At 41.4% G+C, this 19,839-nt stretch overlaps 1 protein-coding gene across 2 annotated transcripts in view; it reads left to right on the forward strand.

Moving 5' to 3' along the window:
- The window catches only part of NELL1 (neural EGFL like 1), an 869,596-nt gene that overhangs the window by 189,375 nt on the left and 660,382 nt on the right, over positions 1-19,839 (forward strand). For both annotated transcript variants that reach the window (XM_019947892.3, XM_019947894.3), the window contains 4 exons: positions 2,123-2,195; positions 2,835-2,917; positions 11,203-11,337; positions 12,243-12,345. In XM_019947892.3, the coding sequence (XP_019803451.2) occupies positions 2,123-2,195; positions 2,835-2,917; positions 11,203-11,337; positions 12,243-12,345 (394 nt within the window). The remainder of the gene's footprint in view (positions 1-2,122; positions 2,196-2,834; positions 2,918-11,202; positions 11,338-12,242; positions 12,346-19,839) is intronic.

The raw sequence follows: 19,839 nt of genomic DNA on the forward strand, positions 1-19,839 counted from the left end.
AGGATAAGTGGATGGGAAATCCTTTTCAAATGGACTTTTTTTTTTTTTTTTTTTTTTTTTGCGGTACACGGGCCTCTCACTGTTATGGCCTCTCCCGTTGCGGAGCACAGGCTCCGGATGCGCAGGCTCAGCGGCCATGGCTCACGGGCCCAGCCGCTCCGCGGCATGTGGGATCTTCCCGGACCGGGGCACAAACCCGTGTCCCCTGCATTGGCAGGCGGACTCTCAACCACTGCGCTATCAGGGAAGCCCTCAAATGGACTTTTTATTTGTTTTGGCAAAGATAATACCATGACAAGTATACACCAGGTTTCTGAGGGCCCTTTCCATGGCTGATAAAAATAAGAATGATTTAGGCTCTTCTAACCAGCAGGTATTAGATAGACCTCATCCTTTCCTGGTACGTGTGCTTTTGCCACTTTGGCATCAGGGAGGGTGACCAACTGTCCCGGTTTGCCTGGGAATCTCTGTTTTAGCACTGAAATCTCTAAATCCCAGGCAAACCTGAATAGTTGGTCACTATAACTTCATCCATATTCAGCCTCATTAGACAGATATTTTCTGATGTGTATTTAGTTCTCTCTGACGGGCTGTTCTTTGAGGGAAATCTGTCGCTTTGTCTGCTCTGGACTGATTTTTTCTTTTATCTTGAAAGTTAGCAAAAGCACAGAGATCTAAATTGTGACACTTTCAGTTTGGACGCCTGTTTCATTGACCCAGCACTTGAGTGCTAGAAGGTTCTGTAGCTTTTGCATGCAGCACTTCTTTTTCCAGATGAAGCAACTGAAGCTCAGAGAGGGTGGTTGACTTATTAAGTCCAGCCAGTTAGCTACAAATGGATCCCGACCTTAAACCTTGGGCCCCTGACTGCCAATCCCATGCTTTTCTCAAATTCCTCACATGTGCTTGAAAGGCACCCTGGCCTCTCAAAGGAGTTAATTTGCTTTGAAAAACTGAGCAACTTTGTGCCAGGAAGAAGCTGATTGACTTAGACTGTGCTCCATTAATTGCTCCCTGTAATTCCCCGGCAAGAGATGACAAATTCATTTTGAAGAGCTGTGGCAGGCACCTCCTCCCCATGGTGAGGCTGTCTCTTCTCTTAATCACGGACACTGCATCATCCTCGAAGAGGAAGAGGTTAATCAAAGTATCTAATTCGGAGGAAGAGGCCTTGTGACCCTGTTATTTCTACTAATATTTCGAATTAATATTTTATCTTGGAATAATAAGCAGAAACAGCATTTGCTGACTACCTTCTGCTGTTTAGAAGATGAGCACATAAATGTTAAATGTTGCTTCCTTTGAAAGACTCACCACACTATCATAAGCCTATATTTTATTTATAGATTAAGCTCAATATTCTGAACCAGCTTCTGCATGTTCCATCCGTTCTGTAATATCTCTTCCATCAAATCAGGAAAAAATACCCTAAAAACGGAATCTTGAAATTCAATGTGAAAAATCCAAGAGCCAAGTCAATACTTTCATTGAGAGATGGCGGCCCCAAACACTTCCTTAAATTAGGGCTGTTCTTCCAGACTAAATTGCAGAATTAAAAGACCACCTTTTATGCACAGGGAGGTGTTGAGCAAATCTTAAGACTCACCAGCAAAGACTCATGTTACTCAAGTAGCGGAGAGCAAGGTTCTTAAGGAGTTTTCCCCATGTCTAATTTTATTTCCTAGACTAAATGAATCAGTAGAGCATTTTAGTCTAATATGTTCCTATTGTCGCTTTTTCCCACTTAAAAAAGTCCTGTAAATCAGCAGTATTTAATGTTCCAAGATGACTAGGGCATTGAGGAGAATTTTTATTGCATCAGTGTCTTTATAGTTGGACAGTTTGAGAACATTGACTGATGGATCCTTAGTTCTATGGTATCATTAGCATAAACCAGTGGTAAGTAATTGTAGCTTTCTCAAGATGAATGGATATTTTGAGTTTTTTAGAAGAGGATGGTTTGGAGTAAGGTCAGTGTGCACTAAGGCCAACTCACCTTCTGAATATGGTTATCAGTCTTGCTAAAAAAAAGAAAAGGAAACTTCCCTGCAGAGAGCATGTGACAGGGGCCATTTGAACTGGTAACTGTAATACTGATTGCCACCTCTTTTCTGTTATCAAGGGGATTATCCAAGATGGGAAAATCATCTTTATGCCGAATGGATACATAACACAGTGTCCGAACCTGAATCGCAGTAAGTAGCAACTTAAAGCATTTCTGAATTATTAATATTATATAGCTTGTTGATAATATCAGAGAAGCACTTCAGGAAGGATACAAACAAAGTGTTTACATTGTTGACTTATGAGGTGGTGGGGTTAGTGAGAGATTTTATGTATACTAAAATACTTCTGTGTCTTTGGATTTTTAAAAAGCTTATGTATTATTTGTAGAATTAACATTTGAAGGTAAGAAGAGATTATATGAGCAGTTTTGGGTCTGTAATGTTTCATATAATTATATAAATATATGTATATAAACTATTTTTTAAACTTCTTGACTTGGATATATATGAGTGTACTTTTGCTGCTTCTGTGATAATTCACAATTCTTTAGTCCCAATAAAAATGAGAGTTTAGTTTAAATTTAAAAATGTTTTCAAGGTAAAAACATACTGTCCTTTTCAGTTAGTCCTTGTTCCTTTCTTTTTGCTTATTAATAAAAGGAAAAGATCTAGATCTGAAATCCTCTGTGAATTCACTCCAATTTTGAAGTCACACTTAACCAGAAAAGCGAAAACACTTTTATATAGCTAAACAACTACTGTTTAAAAAATATATATATTTTTCTGTTAGCACAGTAGCAACATTTATTTTATATTTTCTTTATTGAGCTTGTCCAACTTGCAGTGATTTCTTAAGCCTGGTGCAAGGAATAATGGATTTACAAGAGCTTTTGGCCAAGATGACTGCAAAAGTAGGTATCTAAATTTCACTCGTGATGTTTCATTTCTTTGTCCATCCTATCCGGAGTTTAGAATGATATGCTATAATGGAAACATTTTTAGTGTTGGCATCTGCGATATGTTACTATAAAATGGTTTATTCTTTTTTGAAATAGGACAACCTATAGTAAACATAACCATTTGCGCCTTTCATACTGTTAGACGGTATCAAAATACTTAGTTGAAAAATGTTTGGAAGAAAAGCAATATGTATCACTGTATATTCCCTGGGAGTGGAAAAGGAATTTGCCCATTGGCTATTAAACCAGTAACACTGAGAGATGATATATGGTCAGAGTCACTGCTGCTTATAAGCTAATGCATTTTGGATGCAAGAATCATTGCCAGTAGTCAGAAAGGGCAGAATAGCTATTGTTAGGAACAGATTATTGTCACAGGAAGGCATTATATCACACTTCTAATATATGATGCATTTCAAAACTGATCCTGAGTTAAATAGTGAAGGAGGCAAAGTTTGCCTTTCAACACCTTCAGTTTTATAATTCTGCATCTTTCCCTCCTCCCCATGATGCACTTAACAAGCATCTTTTGAGGATCTGCTATTTGCCAGGCACTGTGTTAGGCACATAGGAGGCAGTGATGAAGAGGATGTGATTTCTACCCCAGAGACGTTCATATTGAGTGGCAGAGCCGGGAATGTAAACGATTAGGGGCTTTGATAATATACACTCATAACGTTTAGATGGATAATGAAAAGCCCTGAGCCTTGTGAGGAAAGGCGCTGAATAAATAGAAAACGTGGCCGATGCTGTTGTTATGATACCGATCAGTCGTGGACATGAGTTCTAGCCTAGGGCAGAGAAAGAATTTGGTTGGCCCTAAGAGACATTATGCTCTGCAAAAGGGAGAATTTTAATAACAGTGAAAATGATACCTCAATCCTATTCTACCTGCGGCTCTGACTGCTCCTGCCATCAGCCATAGCACGTGGAAAAAATCAGTGGGTAGGTCGGTGTTTGGGATGTACGGCTGTATTTTGGACTCAAAGACTCTGCTGCTGAAGATAATGTTTCTGCTTCAAACTAGGTCTCTGGCCAAGTCCCCTTTTGTCTGCAAAGGAGAGCACTTTTGTAAAGAGAGAAACTAAAACTGAGATTCGAGAGATTCTTTTCACTTCAGAGTACAGTGGAAATGTGAAACGCAGGCAATAATTTGTCTTCCCAGCTTGTGGCATAGAGAAGCTTTTATGTCATATCGTCTGAAGCAGCTTGATCTCAATACTGTTAATTATATTTTAGATCGCTACCAAATTTTTGGAACAAGAAACATTGCCACTCAGCCTCAGGTGACTGTGGTTCTCCATCTCCTGGTGATGAGAGTGCCCTTTTTCATTCTCATTCTTTCCCGTTGCAGGAATGTCATTTTTCTCTTTTTAGCTGTACATTATTATCTAACAGCCACATTGAGCTCTGTCCACAAAACATTATTATGTAAAATGGCCATTTGTGAGGCAGAAGGTATTTAATTGTGAGCAGAAATGGTTTAATCCACCGTCTAAACACCCCCAGCACTCCGGAAGACTTATAAAAGTCTATTTCTTTCAAACCGTGAATAGAATTATAATTAGAAAACTGAGTACTTCCATCTTCACTGCAAAATTTGGAGTCTGTGATAATCTAGAAGAAGAGTTGGCAAACTTTTCTTGTAAGGAGCCAGCCAGTAAATTTTAGTCTTTATAGATCAAGAAGCAAAATTGAGAACATGATGTGTATACCTATTTCACTTCAATATAATCAATCAATATAACATGAAAGGGGGCTTCCCTGGTGGCTCAGTGGTTAAGAATCTGCCTGCCAATGCAGGGGACACGGGTTTGAGCCCTGATCGGGGAAGATCCCACATGCCGCGGAGCAACTAAGCCCGTGCACCACGACTACTGAAGCCTGTGCACCACAACTGCTGAAGCCCGCATGCCTAGAGCCCATGCTCCGCAACAAGAAAAGCCACTGAATGAGAAACCCGCACACCTCACCTCAGTGAAGACCCAATGCGGCCAAAAAAATAATAATGATAATAATTAAATAAATTTATAAAAGAAAAAAATATAACATGAAAGGATGCTCAACATTGCTAATCTTCAGGGAAATGCAAATCAGAACCACAGTGATACATCACCTCACACCTGTCAGAATGACTATCATCAAAAAGAACACAAGCAACAGATGCTGGCAAGGATGTGGAGGAAATGGAACCTTTGTACACTGTTGGTGGGAATGTAAGTTGCTACAGCCACTGTGGAAAATAATATGGAGGTTTCTCAAAAAAACTAAACTAGGACTACCATATGACCCAGCAATTCCATTCCTGGGTATATATCCAAAGAAAACAAAAATGCTAATTCAAAAAGATACATGCACCCTAGTGTTCATAGCAGCATTATATACAATTGCCAAGCTGTGGGAGCAACCTAAGTGTCCATCAACAGATGAATGGATAAAGAAGATGTGGCACACACACACACACAGAGGAATACTACTCAGCCATAAAAAGAATGAAATTGTGCCATTCACAGCAACATCAATGGACTTGGAGGGCATTATCCAGTGAAATAAATCAGACAGGGAAAAACAAATGCTGTATATCACTTATATGCGGAATCTAAAAAATACAACAAACTAGTGAATATTTTAAAAAAGCAGCAGACTCACAGATATAGAGAACAAAATAGTGGTTACTAGTGGGGAGAGGGAAGTGGGGGAGGAGTGATATAGGAGTGGTAGATTAAGAGGTACAAACTATTATATAATAAGCTACCAAGATATATTGTACAACACAGGGAATCTAGCCAATATTTTATAATAACTATAAATGGAGCATAACCTTTAAAATTGTGAATCACTATATTTTACACAGGTAACTTATATAATGTATTGTACATCAACTACACTTCGATAAAAAATAAAATATAACTGTTGAAAAATGTAAAAGTTATTCTTAGCTCACAGGCCATACAAAAATAAGTGCTGGGCCAGATTTGGTCCATGGACCTTAGTTTGTCAACCCCTGATCTGGAATAAACTGGAAAGATATTCATATTAGGTAATATTTATTGAGCATTTACTATGTGTTAGTTACAATGCTTAAACTTTTATATTCACTCTCTCTCTAATCCTTCCAGCAGTCCTCTGAGCTAGGTTTATTAGCACTGTCCAGATGAGAAGACTGAGTCCCAAGAAAGTTATGTAGCTTTTCCCAAGAAAAGTGGATGGCAAAGCCAAGGCTCAAACTTAGATTCTGTAAGTTGGATCATAACCGAGGAAGTTTATGGTTGGAGGAGAGAAGATTAGAAAGAGAACCAAAAGATACAAAGAAGGAATGACTGGTGGAGAGAGGGAGGTGGAAGCTACCAGTAGGAGGATGGCGATACCAGTGAGAAGAAGAATGAGCCCATAAGACGAGAGGAAAAGAGAAGTGTGTGTTCAGGTGGTACCTGTTGGGAGTGAAACGTTAGCATAGAGCTTGTGGCAGCTTTTGAAGGAGGAATGTCAGGGCAGGGACAAGCCCGCTTAACTCACCCATCTGGTTACAGCCACTTGTTTTCCTTAGATAGATGTGGGAATTTTCTGAGTCCTGGGTTTACATTATGTGTCCTCCTGCCAGGACCGTACAGGGGTCACTGCTATTGCATTATCTCCTTAAGGGTTTTCAGATCATAGGGACTGCTCAGAATCAGACTGCTAACCTAGGATCAGCCAGGCGAATTCTCAGCAAAGAATTCTTTAAGACTTCTGAAGGAAGATATTTCCCTCTAGCCAGTGCCATGGTCTGAGTAGGAAGGTCTTCCTTCTGAGCCTGGTGCAAACCTTGTTTCCTTTTCGTTCACTCTTAAGCTGAGGGTACAGCCCTTTGGGGCTGTACCTTGATGTAGGAGTTTCCTTTAAGACATCCCATCTTGGGCAGACCCTGTTCTCTATTTCCTCTCCCTGGCCCCCTGTGTGAGGTGGGAGCTTGAGAGCTCCACGGTTTGGCTAACGTCATGGAGGTTGGCTTTGGTGCTCACTCGCCTCCCTGGATCCCTGGCTGTCAGTTTGTTTTGGCCACTGTGGCTTTATTCCTTTTCTGTCAGCTCCTGGGATGATTTTTAAAAGTTATGATTTGTGTGTATTATCCAGCATTTTAGTTGGTTCAGTTGGTGAAGTCTTTTAGGGTACCTAGTCTGCCATCTTGGCGGAAGCAGAGTGTAATACACCTCTTGGCAGAGTGAAGGAGATGGAGTCTGGAGGGATAAGACGAACTGGAACTCAAGTAGGGTTCCTGGGTGCAAAGGGAATTCTATGGCGCCAAATCGACCTGGATTTGGGCTTTGCCTTTAGTTAGATAAGCCTCTCATGGCAAGATTTAGCTGATGGGTTTGGAGGTTTGGTTTGAGTTGCCCAGCAGCTGTGATTAAAATAGGCATTAGTCATGTAGATCACGGTGGAGATAGAAATGGGCTTTGGAGTAAGATTCATCTGATGTTGAATCTCATTTTTATCACTTCTTTGGTTGTTTGCAGCCTGGAATGAGTCACTGGTCTCATTTCTAGCTGCAGTTTCCATGTATGTAAAATGGTGACAATTATTCTTCGTTTTATAAAGATTGCATCGAAAGTTGCTGTCAGAGCCCTGGTCTAGAGCCAGGAGGTTTTGGAAAACAGCAGAAAGTCCTCACACTTGGGTCACAGTGGAAGCCATGGAATCCTACCGGAGAGCGAGCCCAGCGCACAAGCTGGACAGGAGTTGGCAGCCAAAGTCACATCAAACCAAACAGACACAGACCCCAGGTCAGCTCAGGCTTGTGCCTAGGAGGGCTTGCTCTTCCTTTTCTCCTTTCAAAGTATAGGGTGATTGAAAAGGACTGTGCCCTTGCTTGATGTAGGAAAGATCAGGGAAGCAGCTTGCATGTAGCTTCAGGTGACAGAGGTCAGCGTACAGAAGAGCCCTCTTGAAGGATCCCAACATTGTGGCAAAACCATACTTTTTCAAGGGGGAGAAGGTGCAGGGAAGCGGTCCCCTGATACTTCCCCTAAGTGATCCACAAGAGACCACCAATCCCCTGGCTTATTCTGGAAATTCCCCCAGGTAGTCTCTACACTGTGGGAACCACAAACCTGCTGAGCCAGGTACACAGCGATAGGATCAGGCTGTGTCCTGCTCTTGCATCCCACCTGTGCGGTAATCACATTCTTCCTTCAAGCTCAGGAAGAAGAGATGCTGAAGATGGGGAATTTCTTGATTACTTCTGTTTAAATCTTTGACAAATCTATTTATGTAAATCAAGCTTGGAGTGGCGTTTCAGCTTGTAACATTGGATTTTGAGACTTTCATTGTTTCAAGGAGCTCAATAGTGATTTTTCAATTAAGCTTAAAGGTTTAATACAATAGATTTCTTTTTTCCCTTTTATATAGCAAATGCAAATAAATAATATTTCAAAGGAAAAAAGAAATCTACTGCATGACTAATGTACTTAGATTCATTCATTGACCTCTTACTGTGAAAAAGGCCTCTGCTGTCTGTCTTTGAACGTGTAGAGTTAAGAATAAATGATTCGGTCCATGGTTGCTTGGATAAGTGCGCAAAGGTAAAACAAAAAAGAGTTGTAGATTTGATACCGTATCTATTTTGGATCTGCAGGCATTCTTAGAGAAAATGGCAGGTAGTGTAGAAATAGCTTTTGAAAATGAACTTGTATAAATTCAGCATGCTAATGCCAGTGACAGAAAATGTAATTCATTTTTTAATTCAGAGTTGTTTTTCTCCTTTATTGTTGCTTCAGGATTTAAGCAGGGGAAAAGGAAGGCAAGATTACATATTAAGTGCCTTTGAAAAATTAGCTTTTTGCCTTAATATTCCTTTGTCTTGGTGTCTGTCTGATGCATTCTTATCATCACAGAGATTAGGGTTTTTTACTGTTGTCAGAATAGGCTAAATATATTAAAATTTTAAAGACAGTACTCAGAAGGGAAGCAAAATCGGCCTTGAGAATAGCTTCCATTGTATTAAAATCGAGGCTTTTCCTTGCGGTTGAGTTTTGTAGGTGAGCATAGCTCAGCTTTGTTGGGCAGTCCTGGAAATTGACAATATTGCCTTTAGGCAAAGCTCCTGGATTTACAGGAAACTTGGATAGATACAGAATAGCCTTTTGAACTAGTCCATAAGAAGTCCCCTTCTTGGAGTGATACAGACACTAGGGTTCTTCCAGACTTTCAGAGTAAGACAGGCACTTTCCTCTCACAAACAGATTCCTCATCCTGAGCCACTTTTAGGAAAGATTCCCTTCTAGTTCAACTCTTCCTTGTTCATTCGACGGTCATATGTCTATCACTACCTTATGTGGGAACTACTGAGGCTATAGAAATGAAGTAAAGATAATATGTGATGAGTTATCACTTCCTTTTTATTATCTCTTACCAATACACGGTTTTGGTACTTGGTGTCACCAAACTCTTGGAAGTATATGTTATCTGCATTTCCTAAAGAATTCCCAGAGAACGTAATTACCGTCGATTCTGGATGCTCTATGATTAAGCTGGAGATTTAAGTGTAACTTGAATGTTTGGAAGATCATGTATAGTAGAGTCATAGGAAGCTAACTCTCAGGCACGGTCGACTCAGTTTTTTCGGGGTTGATTATAGTGCATGTGGTTTGTTTAGGATTCTATTTGTTCTTTTCCCTTCCTCTTGGTACTACCCATGGCAGGAAGACAAGGAACAAATTTTCTTGAGAAATTCCAAAAGTTTAGAGCAAGAGATGGAATAAATGACAAAAACCAAGGTTGAATTCCATTTCCAAAGAGTAGCACTGTTATGAGTAATTGAGAGGAGCATGTACGGAGTGGAACCATAGAAAATGTAGAAAGATGGTAGAAGTCATCATTAGCCAGGTTCAACCATTATAACTAAAATGTTGCCTCCAAATAGTCTTAGTTGGGATCAAAAATTGATTCAATCTCCTGTATGGGGAAAATACTCAAGACGGGGATATATAAGTATGATTGAGAAGGAAAAGGAACTGTGTGATGAATTTTTAGAAAGTGGTATTTGTTCTTCTGTCATGACCTTCTCTATGTAAGGAGAAAGGAAGAAGGGTGAGTTACTCCTTGGTTAAGGATGTGATGACAGAGAGATCACACCACATTTCAAGTTTTTTTTGTACCATAGTTTTGAAGGCAACCTGGAGTCGCCTACATGGACAATGGTCAAGAGGGAGGGTTGGAACCATATCACGAGGAGCTGTTAGGGGAACCTGGCGGGGCTGACTGTGGTCAGGGGCAGGCATGAGGACAGGATAACCTCAAATGTTTGTAGAGCGGTTAGATTTACTCAGGATGGGCCACAAGGCAAAACTAGGTCTAATAGGAAGAAGGGAGAGAAATTTCACAGCTCAAGCTAAGAAAGACATTTCAAATATCCAGAGCTAACCAAGAAAAGTAGCTTTCGTTGGAAGGTAATGAGTGTCCCATCACAGTTACATGTGCAAACAGGGGCTGGATGACCACTTGAAGGGGTTACTTGTCACGTCATTTAAACTTTATAAACTCTTTCAAATCGGAGATTCTAAGATTGCATGTTTAATGGTAGCAGTTGGGTGACCTAAAAAAGGAAAAAGCTTTTCTTTTCTTTTCTTTCTTTTTTTTTTTTACAAAGTCCTCATCTCACCCGGGGGTTTGGTTGCCTCTCTTGAACTTGTCTGAACACCAAAGTGGATTCTGGGGCATTCTATTTGGAGGATACTGAGCTGGGGAGAAATAAGATCTGCCTATGACTTACCAGAATTTTTCATAAAAGAGGAAGCAGTGACTTCCCAGCTTGTAAACCATGACACTCTGGTTAGTGTGTGAAGAAGAGGGATAGGATTGCGGGAGATAAATGTAAGGGCTTCAGAGCTGCTGATTAGATCTCCTGTAAACATTGTAACGAGTCCTTGAGAACACATTCATTACAAGTGTTTCTGTGTGAGTTTGAGCTGAAAGCACACGCGTTGATGAACACCCATGAGGTCCCTGAGATACAGTTTAATGTCTCATTTGGTGCTCATTAGACCATGGGAGCCAATATGTCTTCAATTTAGAATGCTTCTACCTTGTGTGAAATTAAAAAAAAAATCTTCGAAAAACAGATCTGGCTAAGAATCACTGAACTGCTTTGAGCATTTTTTTCTCCTCCCGCTTGGATTTATTTTTTCAGGTTGCGATTAGCTTTGTTAGGACAATGCTGTTGAATTACAGAAATTACACGTAGTCACTCTTGTTTGCAGCTGAACTATGCAGAGACAAGACTTAGTCAATTGGAAAACTGTCATTGTGAGAAGACCTGTCAAGTGAGTGGACTGCTCTATAGAGACCAAGACTCCTGGGTTGATGGTGATCACTGCAGGAACTGCACGTGCAAAGTAAGCCTCTTTGTACCTAAATGGACAGTTTTAAGAGGACAGTTGTACAAATTATCGTGTAACCTGTTTCTTTATAATGCTGACTCTAAGAAGTACTGCCTTTTTACGAAGTGCCTACTTAGTAATTGGCGCAATTGTGAAGGGAAGCTGGAAAAGTGTCATTACAAATGCAAATTCTTATCAAGAGAAAGCAGATTTTAATTTCCAACGCACTCTAATATGATCTAACATGATTAAGAAGCTTACTGTTTAGAGATTAGAGTAGCAGAGGGAGGAAGGGACTCCTTTGGTTTTCAAACCACCTAATGGCTCATTCACAACTTTTCTCTGCTATAATACCTTTTAAAAAGGTGGTTTATTTAGTTTCTAGGTGTTTTCATTGTATTTAACGAGGTAGCCATTTTCTGTTTTAGAGACCCCCTGACTTTCTTTCAGGTTATCCATTATTTGTATGTACTATTTGATCTGTTTCAGAGAATTACAAGAGGTTCCCCCAAATTAATATCGAAACCCTGTTCAGTTGCAATTATTTGATAACTATCTGAAGAATGCCATTGTTTGTCTGCAAAAATACAAAATGATTGTTAGCGCTTCAACAATGGTTGACAGGGTCTGCAAAAGGTGTTATTTATGTTCTTGTAAAAATAGGCTTTTCTGTTTTCTGCCTAATCTACTTAGTCCACATGGGCAGGTGGAATAAAGCCAGTGATGTGTATCAGAAAAGTAACTGAGGTGGCATGGGTTCGTTTGGGCTAGAGAAAATTCTTTATTTGGGGTCCTGGAGGGGACTGGGAGTTTCTCACACTGCTTCTGTTTCCCTGGTGAGGCTTCTGGGATGAGATGTGAGCTTTTTGCTGCTGAGGTCACTTCTGCTGAGATTCCTCTCCCTGTTGTTCCTTCCTCAGAGTGGCGCTGTGGAATGTCGAAGGATGTCCTGTCCCCCCCTCAACTGCTCTCCGGACTCCCTCCCTGTGCACATTGCCGGCCAGTGCTGTAAGGTCTGCCGACGTGAGTACTAACTGAGGGTCAGGGTGGCCCTCTGTGCTTCGAGATTGATTTATTCCCCTATTTTTCAGGCCCCAATTGATTAACATTGATGAAAGGAAGTCCTAGCAGTTGATATAATAATAAATGTATGATAAGAGTGGCTATATTTTAATCACTTGTGACGTGCAGACACTTTACATAGGCTATTTTTTGTTTTAAATCCTCACATCAACCTTAATTATTATTCTTTACATTCTTATGTAGAGGGAACTGGCGTTCACAAGTATTAAGTCACTTGTCCGCGGTCAAACAACTGGTAGTGTGTGGAGTTGCTCCGTAGTCAGGACTCCAAGGCTCCGTGTGCTTTGGTCCCCTCATTTTGATTGATCAAGGGCCACACTCTGTGTTTCGGCTCTCTGAGGTCTTGGCCAGGTTTCCTGTTATTAAAGGGCCTTTGTTAGGAATTTCTGGATTGAACTTCAGTTAAAATATTGGAACAATTTCCTTCAGAGTTGGCGGGTCCAAATTATATAATGATTTAAAAATCCTTTTCCGTCTGAATTACAAAGGACACTCTTTCAAATGAAATGGTGAAATGAACACTGAGACAACCAGGAAGAGTAAAAGCTGTCATTTAGAATGATTGGTATGTGCCAGTTACTATTTTAGGTCATTTCATTCTGTTAGCTTATTGAAACCTCACTGCAATCTTTTAGGTGGGGATTATTTTTATCCCTGTTTTATAGGAAGCTTGGGGAAGATAGTTTACCAAGTTTGCAAGGCTGGTGAGTGACAGAGGTGAGATACAAAATGAATTCTGTCTGACTACAAAGCCCAAAGTCTTTTTATCAAACCATATGCTCTTCTTTGAAAAAGGAGAGTTTAGGTTAGAAATGTGCCATCCGATGGATAATTTTCAAGACCATTTCTCTACCAAAAAACCCACCATCATCACTAGGTCTTCAAAACACAGTGGTCTAGTTTTTTGTCAAGAATAGCATGTCACCTAATATGACAGTGGAAGTAGGGATAGCTGGTCTGTTTGTACCAGCCCAATCTTTTTTTATACTCTTTCGAAAGGAACTTTGGAAAATGTCTTCTATTTATGGTTGGCACGGTACACCCGTTACTCTGGAGGGCTTACGCAGAGTTGATCTAAAAGAAACTTTCTTATTTCTATTCTAAGTGCTTTTGGAAGTCATGTCTGGCAATACAGATAGATCAGGGGCCCAGATGTTGAGATTATAGTTTGATTCCATGATGGAAAGATAGTTTTTAGTAGCCATAGATTATTTTTTTCTATCTTGATATATTCTATATAATAGAGGAAGAAGTTGAGAAACTTAGGAATTTGTTTAAACAATACGAGGTACTTTTAATCTATTACTTTGAGCTCTGTGGATAGATCTGTGAAAGCTGTCTCTTGGCAGTTGTTGTTTGGACATGGGAGTAGGTGAGTCCTTCAGCTGTTTTTTGTGTTAAACTTTTGATAATCTACTTGTAAAAGCGATGGAACATTTGAAAACACATAAGGGTAAAGGTAAAGATGGAAAAATCACCCATAATGCCACCACTTGGAAACAAACACTCTTGAAGTTGTAGTGGATTTCGTTTTTTAAAACTTATACTTTGTGGACAATTGAGGTTTTATTATGCAGATAATTTTAACCTACTTTGTTGACTTACCGTTATCACTTAAGTGTATTACTATCCTTTAAAAAACTCTGTATAAACCTCATTTTAATGAGCTTCATAGTGTTCCACCCTTTGGCTGTTGTGTAACTTATTTAATTATTCCCCAATTGTTGGAGAACTAGGTTGTTCTCCCACTTTTCACTATTGTAAATTACTCTTCAATAATATGTTTTGTGAGGACACATTTTTGTATTTTACGTTTTCTTAAGATAGAATTCTCCAAAGTAGAATTATTGGGCCAAGAGACTGACGTTTTCAAGGTCCTTGATATATATCATCCAATTATCCTCTCACTAGAAATGTGTGGGATAGTCATTTTTCTTTATTCTAATTTACTGGAGAATATTAAGTTTTAAAAAACATTGCAGCAAGTTACCCGATTTTACCAAGATGCTGATACATGAGCTAGCTAAACCATCAGTGTGCTTTTTGCCTTTGTTTGGAATTGATAGCAGTTTAGCTAGGTAGAATGAATTTTCTCAGCAGCTCTGATCGGTAGTTTGAGATGTTTATAGTTTAATAAAATGGTAATACAAATAAATGCTTAAGAACACTGCTCAATTATCATATGACCCAGCAATTCCACTCCTGGTCATATATATGGAAAAGACTAGAAGGGTGGGATAGGGAGGGTGGGAGGGAGATGCAAGAGGGAAGGGGATATGGGGATATATGTATACGTAAAGCTGATTCACTTTGTTATACAGCAGCAACTAACACAACAATTAAAGCAATTATACTCCAATAAAGATGTTTTTAAAAATAAAAGTAAGCATTTGAAAAGACATAGAAGTTTTCAAATATTTTCACATCAGGTAAAGGATGGAAAATATTTCCTTTGGTTGTCCCTTTCAGATAAAATTTCCCAAGCTACTCTCTGGGTTTGGGTGGGGCAGCGTCCGAGGGTTTCTGAGAAAAAGTATTGATTTGATTCAAGAGCCGATACATGAAAGCTGATTGTTTTGTGTGCTCGTTTACTAAGTGTTCATCCACTCGTCATGGCTTCAAGGAGCTGTAGCACTTACAGATGAGGACATCCATGTGGCAATAGGAAATAACCTGGTCTAAGTGTTTAAGTCTCAATTCATTATCTGAGAAAAATACTTTATTTTGATTAAAAAACCCAATAAATCAGGCCATCTCCAAGAGCAAGGCAGTTTTCATAACTTGTGATACTAGGCTCTTCCTCCATCTTTTTGGGAGGCATCAGGGAGAACTCAGGAGAGCCTTCTAGATTCCTTAGCTATGGGCATGGAAGTCCAGAAAGTAGTGCAGGAGTCTCATTCCTCCAACATTTCTTGGGTGTCTGCTCTGTTTAAGGAATTGAACATACCTAGCTACACATTAGAATCCCCTGGTGAACTTAAAATAGAGTGTCCCAGGGCCCCTCTCTGACCTGCTAAATCGGAATCTCTGGACAGTGGTGTCCTAGAATTAGTATTCTTTTGGTAGATAGATTTGGGAACCATCAGAGATGGGAGAGAAGGAAAAGGATGGAGAGAGAATCTTGAGCTATGCAAAACAGCATTTGCAAAGGAAAACAAGTTGCAGAAGGACAGGGAGATAGTCTGTTAGGTGATAACAGGGTTTCTGTAGGTGAGAAGTAGAAATAAGCTGCAAAGGCGGGTTGGGGATGGACGATGCTGACTGTAGTCCACTGAATTCGTTCAGTCATCCTTACTGAGATTCCTCTCCCGACTCTGTTCTGTCCTCTGGTTACAGCAACGGGCACATGTGGATCATTCATTCTATGTCAGACACTGTTAAGCTTTTTTATGTGTATTAATTCATTTCATTCTTCCAAAAACCTAGAGTCATAGGCTCCACTATGATCCCCATTTTATAGATGAGGAGGTAAAGCACAGAGAGGAGAACTAACTTGTCCAAGGGCTCTCGGCCTTGGTGGAGCCAAACTAAAACCCAGGTAGTCTGGCTCCAGAATTAATGCTTTTAACCTGTCTCCTCTCCCCGCCTGCTGTCCAGGGAGATGTATGCCCCATCTCATTACAACAGAGTACTGTGCAGTATGTATGCTATGTAAGATGCAAGGGTAGCACAGAGAAGGGAGTGATTAATTCCATCAGAAACTTAGGTGTGTGTGTGTTAGGAAGACTTCATGGGGGAAGGAATAGCTGAGTAGGGTGCTGACAAATGAATAGGAGTTTGCCATGTGGACAAGGTAGGTAAGAACACACCTGCCAAAGGGAATTGCACATACAGAATCATGGAAGTAAACACAGCGTTTGTTTGGTGGGCTCAGAAGCAAGCTTTGGAAGCAGGGTTTGGCATAATCAGAGAAATGCTTTGATAAAAGCCCCTGTGTGGGGAGAGCTGGAGGCAGGGAGCTGGGTGTGGGATTCAGGCCCATTTGCAGGTGGAGGTGATGAGGCCGGCAGGCAGTTAGGCACAGCCGGAGGACATGGAAAGGAAGGGATGAAGCTGAGTGATGGCCAAAAGATCTGGGGCAGGGTAGGTACTCTGTAAGCATTTTTTTTTTTTTAACGTGAGACAGATGAATCAGGGACAGAGCATCTGTAAGGGAGCAGTTGCCAGGTTTCGAACAAGAGCCTGTGGGAGACTCATAGTGTGATTAACAGAAATAAGGCAGGTGGAAGAAATGGCTTCAGGAGCAATACATTCTGTTCGGCATAGGAGAGTTGGAGATGGCTGAGGGACAACCAGTTTGACGTGGGCGTCATGCTCAGAGAGGTGGTCTCTGAAGCTAGGTCTGTGAACGAGCTCACCGAGGGAGGATGGCTCCTTGGGCGTTGAGCTTTTCTGCTCTGCCACTCTCCTTTAAAGTGTAACACACAGTATTGATTTTGATGTTCTCAGCTGCTGAGTGCCAAGGGATGGCTGGAGTGTGTGCAGGGAGCAAATAAAGACAGAGCAACCTCACATCCACATCTGACAGGGGTGCCAAGTGGGGCCTAAAGGTTGTTTATTTAGTGTGCACCCGAATGGCAAAAGTGTCCATCCATCGCACTAGAGAAATCAGGCTCGGATTTGAAGGGCCATGTGTCTGTGGGCACAAAAAGATACAACTGCGTAACTGTTTCTGTAAATCCCCGGTACCTTTGTTTCTGACATCGTGGAGAAGCGTGTGTTGGTGCCGAGTTTCAATTTCATCGTCGGACACTGTGAAATGGTCTTGTTTGCATGTCCCCAGTGTGATGTGAAGGGCTTCAGGTATCCATTTACATTTCTACTCATACTAAAAGCTGTTGGAATGGCATCCCAAATGCCCCAGCCACAGGTACTGGAGCCTGACTTACCTTCTGCTAGAATTTCCCAGATATCAAAAATAAGCCTTTTGGCTGTAGATCAAGAGGTTAGATAATGAGGACTGGTATTAGGCATACGGTGGGGCCGGGAAGGAAGGGCATCGTCAGAGAAGTGGGGTGAGGATGAGGAAGCAGGGGAAATTCTTGTGACCTTCAGTGGTGATGCTGAAAGCTGTCCTGAGATAACTTTAGAGATACTGATATTGTAATCGTCCATGCATCCTGCATCAGTGCCAAGGCTGTGAATGGCTGAGGTACACAGCATCATGTTGATGTCACTTGCAGCCCCTAAGGCACCCTGCCATGTGAAGATATGAAGTTCAGTGGACGTTTAATTTTTATACCAGATTGGTAGATTTGAGGGATGGATGTGTCCCTGTGTGTGGTGTGACTGTAAACAGTAAGACACTCCTGTCTCCAGATCGAAGTTCTGGGATGAGTGTCTATCAGAGGATGAGAGGAATCGGGCGAATGTCTTCAGACAGGGTAGCAAATGTGATCCTAACATCATGGGGGTGGCAAGGTGCAAAAATAAGGAAGGAAAGTCTATTTCTTTGCTTCCCACCCTGGGCCAAGGAGCAGATGGCAGATTTGACAGCCGTGTATTTAGCAGAATTGTCACTCTGGAGCAAGCCGTCTTGCCAAGTTGGCAGCAGCTGTGTTTGGGAGTGTGGGAGTTTATTAGGCAGGAATTTCAGGCTCTTGGAGGTATGGTCTCCCCATGCAAGCAAATAGGGGAATCCACGTGATCATTAGGACCCATGAGTCAGAGTCAACTGATTTATCTGGAAAACTGAGGCATAAGAGATGATCGGGGATAATTTTTTAAAATGAAGTGAGGAAGGGGGTTATCTAGAAAATGTTATTGGTTCTCTACCTTGTTGTTGATGGCTTTGCTCTGAAAACCTTGGTGTCTGCTTTTAAAGTTTGGAATAGCATTGAATAGCATTGAATAGCAGAAAGAACTCTCATCTGGGAATCAGCACATTTCTCTGCGTTTTGCTACCAAGGAGGCTCATTAATTCTAAAATTGTTACTAACAATAAGCCCAGAGAGGCACTGAGCCTGGGGCTAGAGATAAAGTTATGAATAGACATAGTTCCTACCCTCATTGGGGCAACAGAGGTAAAATGTGATATTTTCTCTGTTAGGGCGAGGTCCAGAGTACCGCACAAACACAAAGTGAGGGCAATTCTCCAGTGTTAGAGGTCAAGAACAACTTCTTGGGGGGAAGTCGGGCCTAAGTTGAAACTGATGGGTATATAGGATGGAAGGTTACCAGGAGCAGGTAGATGAGGCTGAGTGTTCTGGAGAAGCAGAACAGTACATGCAAATCCCAGAAGCAGAGCGTGGCTGGAGTCTTAAGTGGAGGTGTGAATGTTTGGGAGTTTGGGAGGGAGAGTGAACGCATAGGGATGGCCTTGTGTGCTGACTTCAGGAATTTGAACTATATTCTGAGGGCTTGAGTGACTCATAATGATTTTAAAGCAGAGCGTCCTATTTGCACTTAAAATATATATTCAACTGTTGTATGGGGAAGGACTGGGTAAGATTAGACCAGAACATAGGAGGCAAGTTAGGAAGTTTCCTGGTAGACTAAAGAGGAGGGATAGCCTGAGTGAAGGTAGCACCTGGGGGCAGGTGGTGGGAATGGAGAAAAGTGGGTTGACTTGAGAAACAAGGAGGGAGCTTTGCAGGGATTTGGGTACTGATTGGACACGGTGCTGAGTAAGAGGAAGGGGATAGAAGGGCCCTAGGCGCTGGGGTATGGGTGGTGGGTGTGGAGGCTAGGGGTGGATACTGGTACCATTCACTGAATGCAGATACTAGAGAGGCACAGATCTGAGTTAGGTACGTGTTGTTTGTTGCAGGGCAGGTTCTGAGAAGAAACAGACTGTGAAATGGAGATTTGCTTGTACTTTATTAGGAAGTTCAGGATCGGTTCTGGGGTGGGAATGAGATAGTGAAGGAAGCTGGGTTGGGCAGAAGGAGAGGCTGAACTGCAGTGCAGTTACAACAGATACCTCAGCCCTTTCTCCGAGGAGTCGTGGAGCTGGACTGACCCTTGGAGTTATCCTGAGTTGGGGCAAGGGGCCAGGACTTTGCAACATCTTCATCAACCGCTCATTGGATGTGGGCTGTGCTGGGAAGGGGCCTTGACTTTGGACAAGGGCAAGTCCCGGATCACTATTCAGCTGAGAGCTGTTGCTCATCACCTGTCTGGCAGTTTCAGGAATGTGACCTTTGGCCGTGGAGGGGGATCTGGGTTGCACACCATAGTAGCCACTGTGGGATCGTGATGTTAAGTAAACCAGTGTCTCTGGGCTTTCCTCTTCCTGTGGTCAACAAGAGGGAGTTGGATGAGTTGTTTGCTGAGGTCCCTACATACCTGAACATTCCATGAGTCCGAAGATTGTAGAACTAAGAAACTACCAGATTGAATTCACCTGTTTCTAACAGATGGCGAAATGGAGGTTCTGAGAGCTGAGGTGCTTTCTGTAAGACAGTGAGTTAGTGGTGGAGATCTCTTCGAGTG

The sequence above is a fragment of the Tursiops truncatus genome, chromosome 8 (genome assembly GCF_011762595.2).
Source record: "Tursiops truncatus isolate mTurTru1 chromosome 8, mTurTru1.mat.Y, whole genome shotgun sequence".
NCBI lineage: Eukaryota > Metazoa > Chordata > Mammalia > Artiodactyla > Delphinidae > Tursiops > Tursiops truncatus.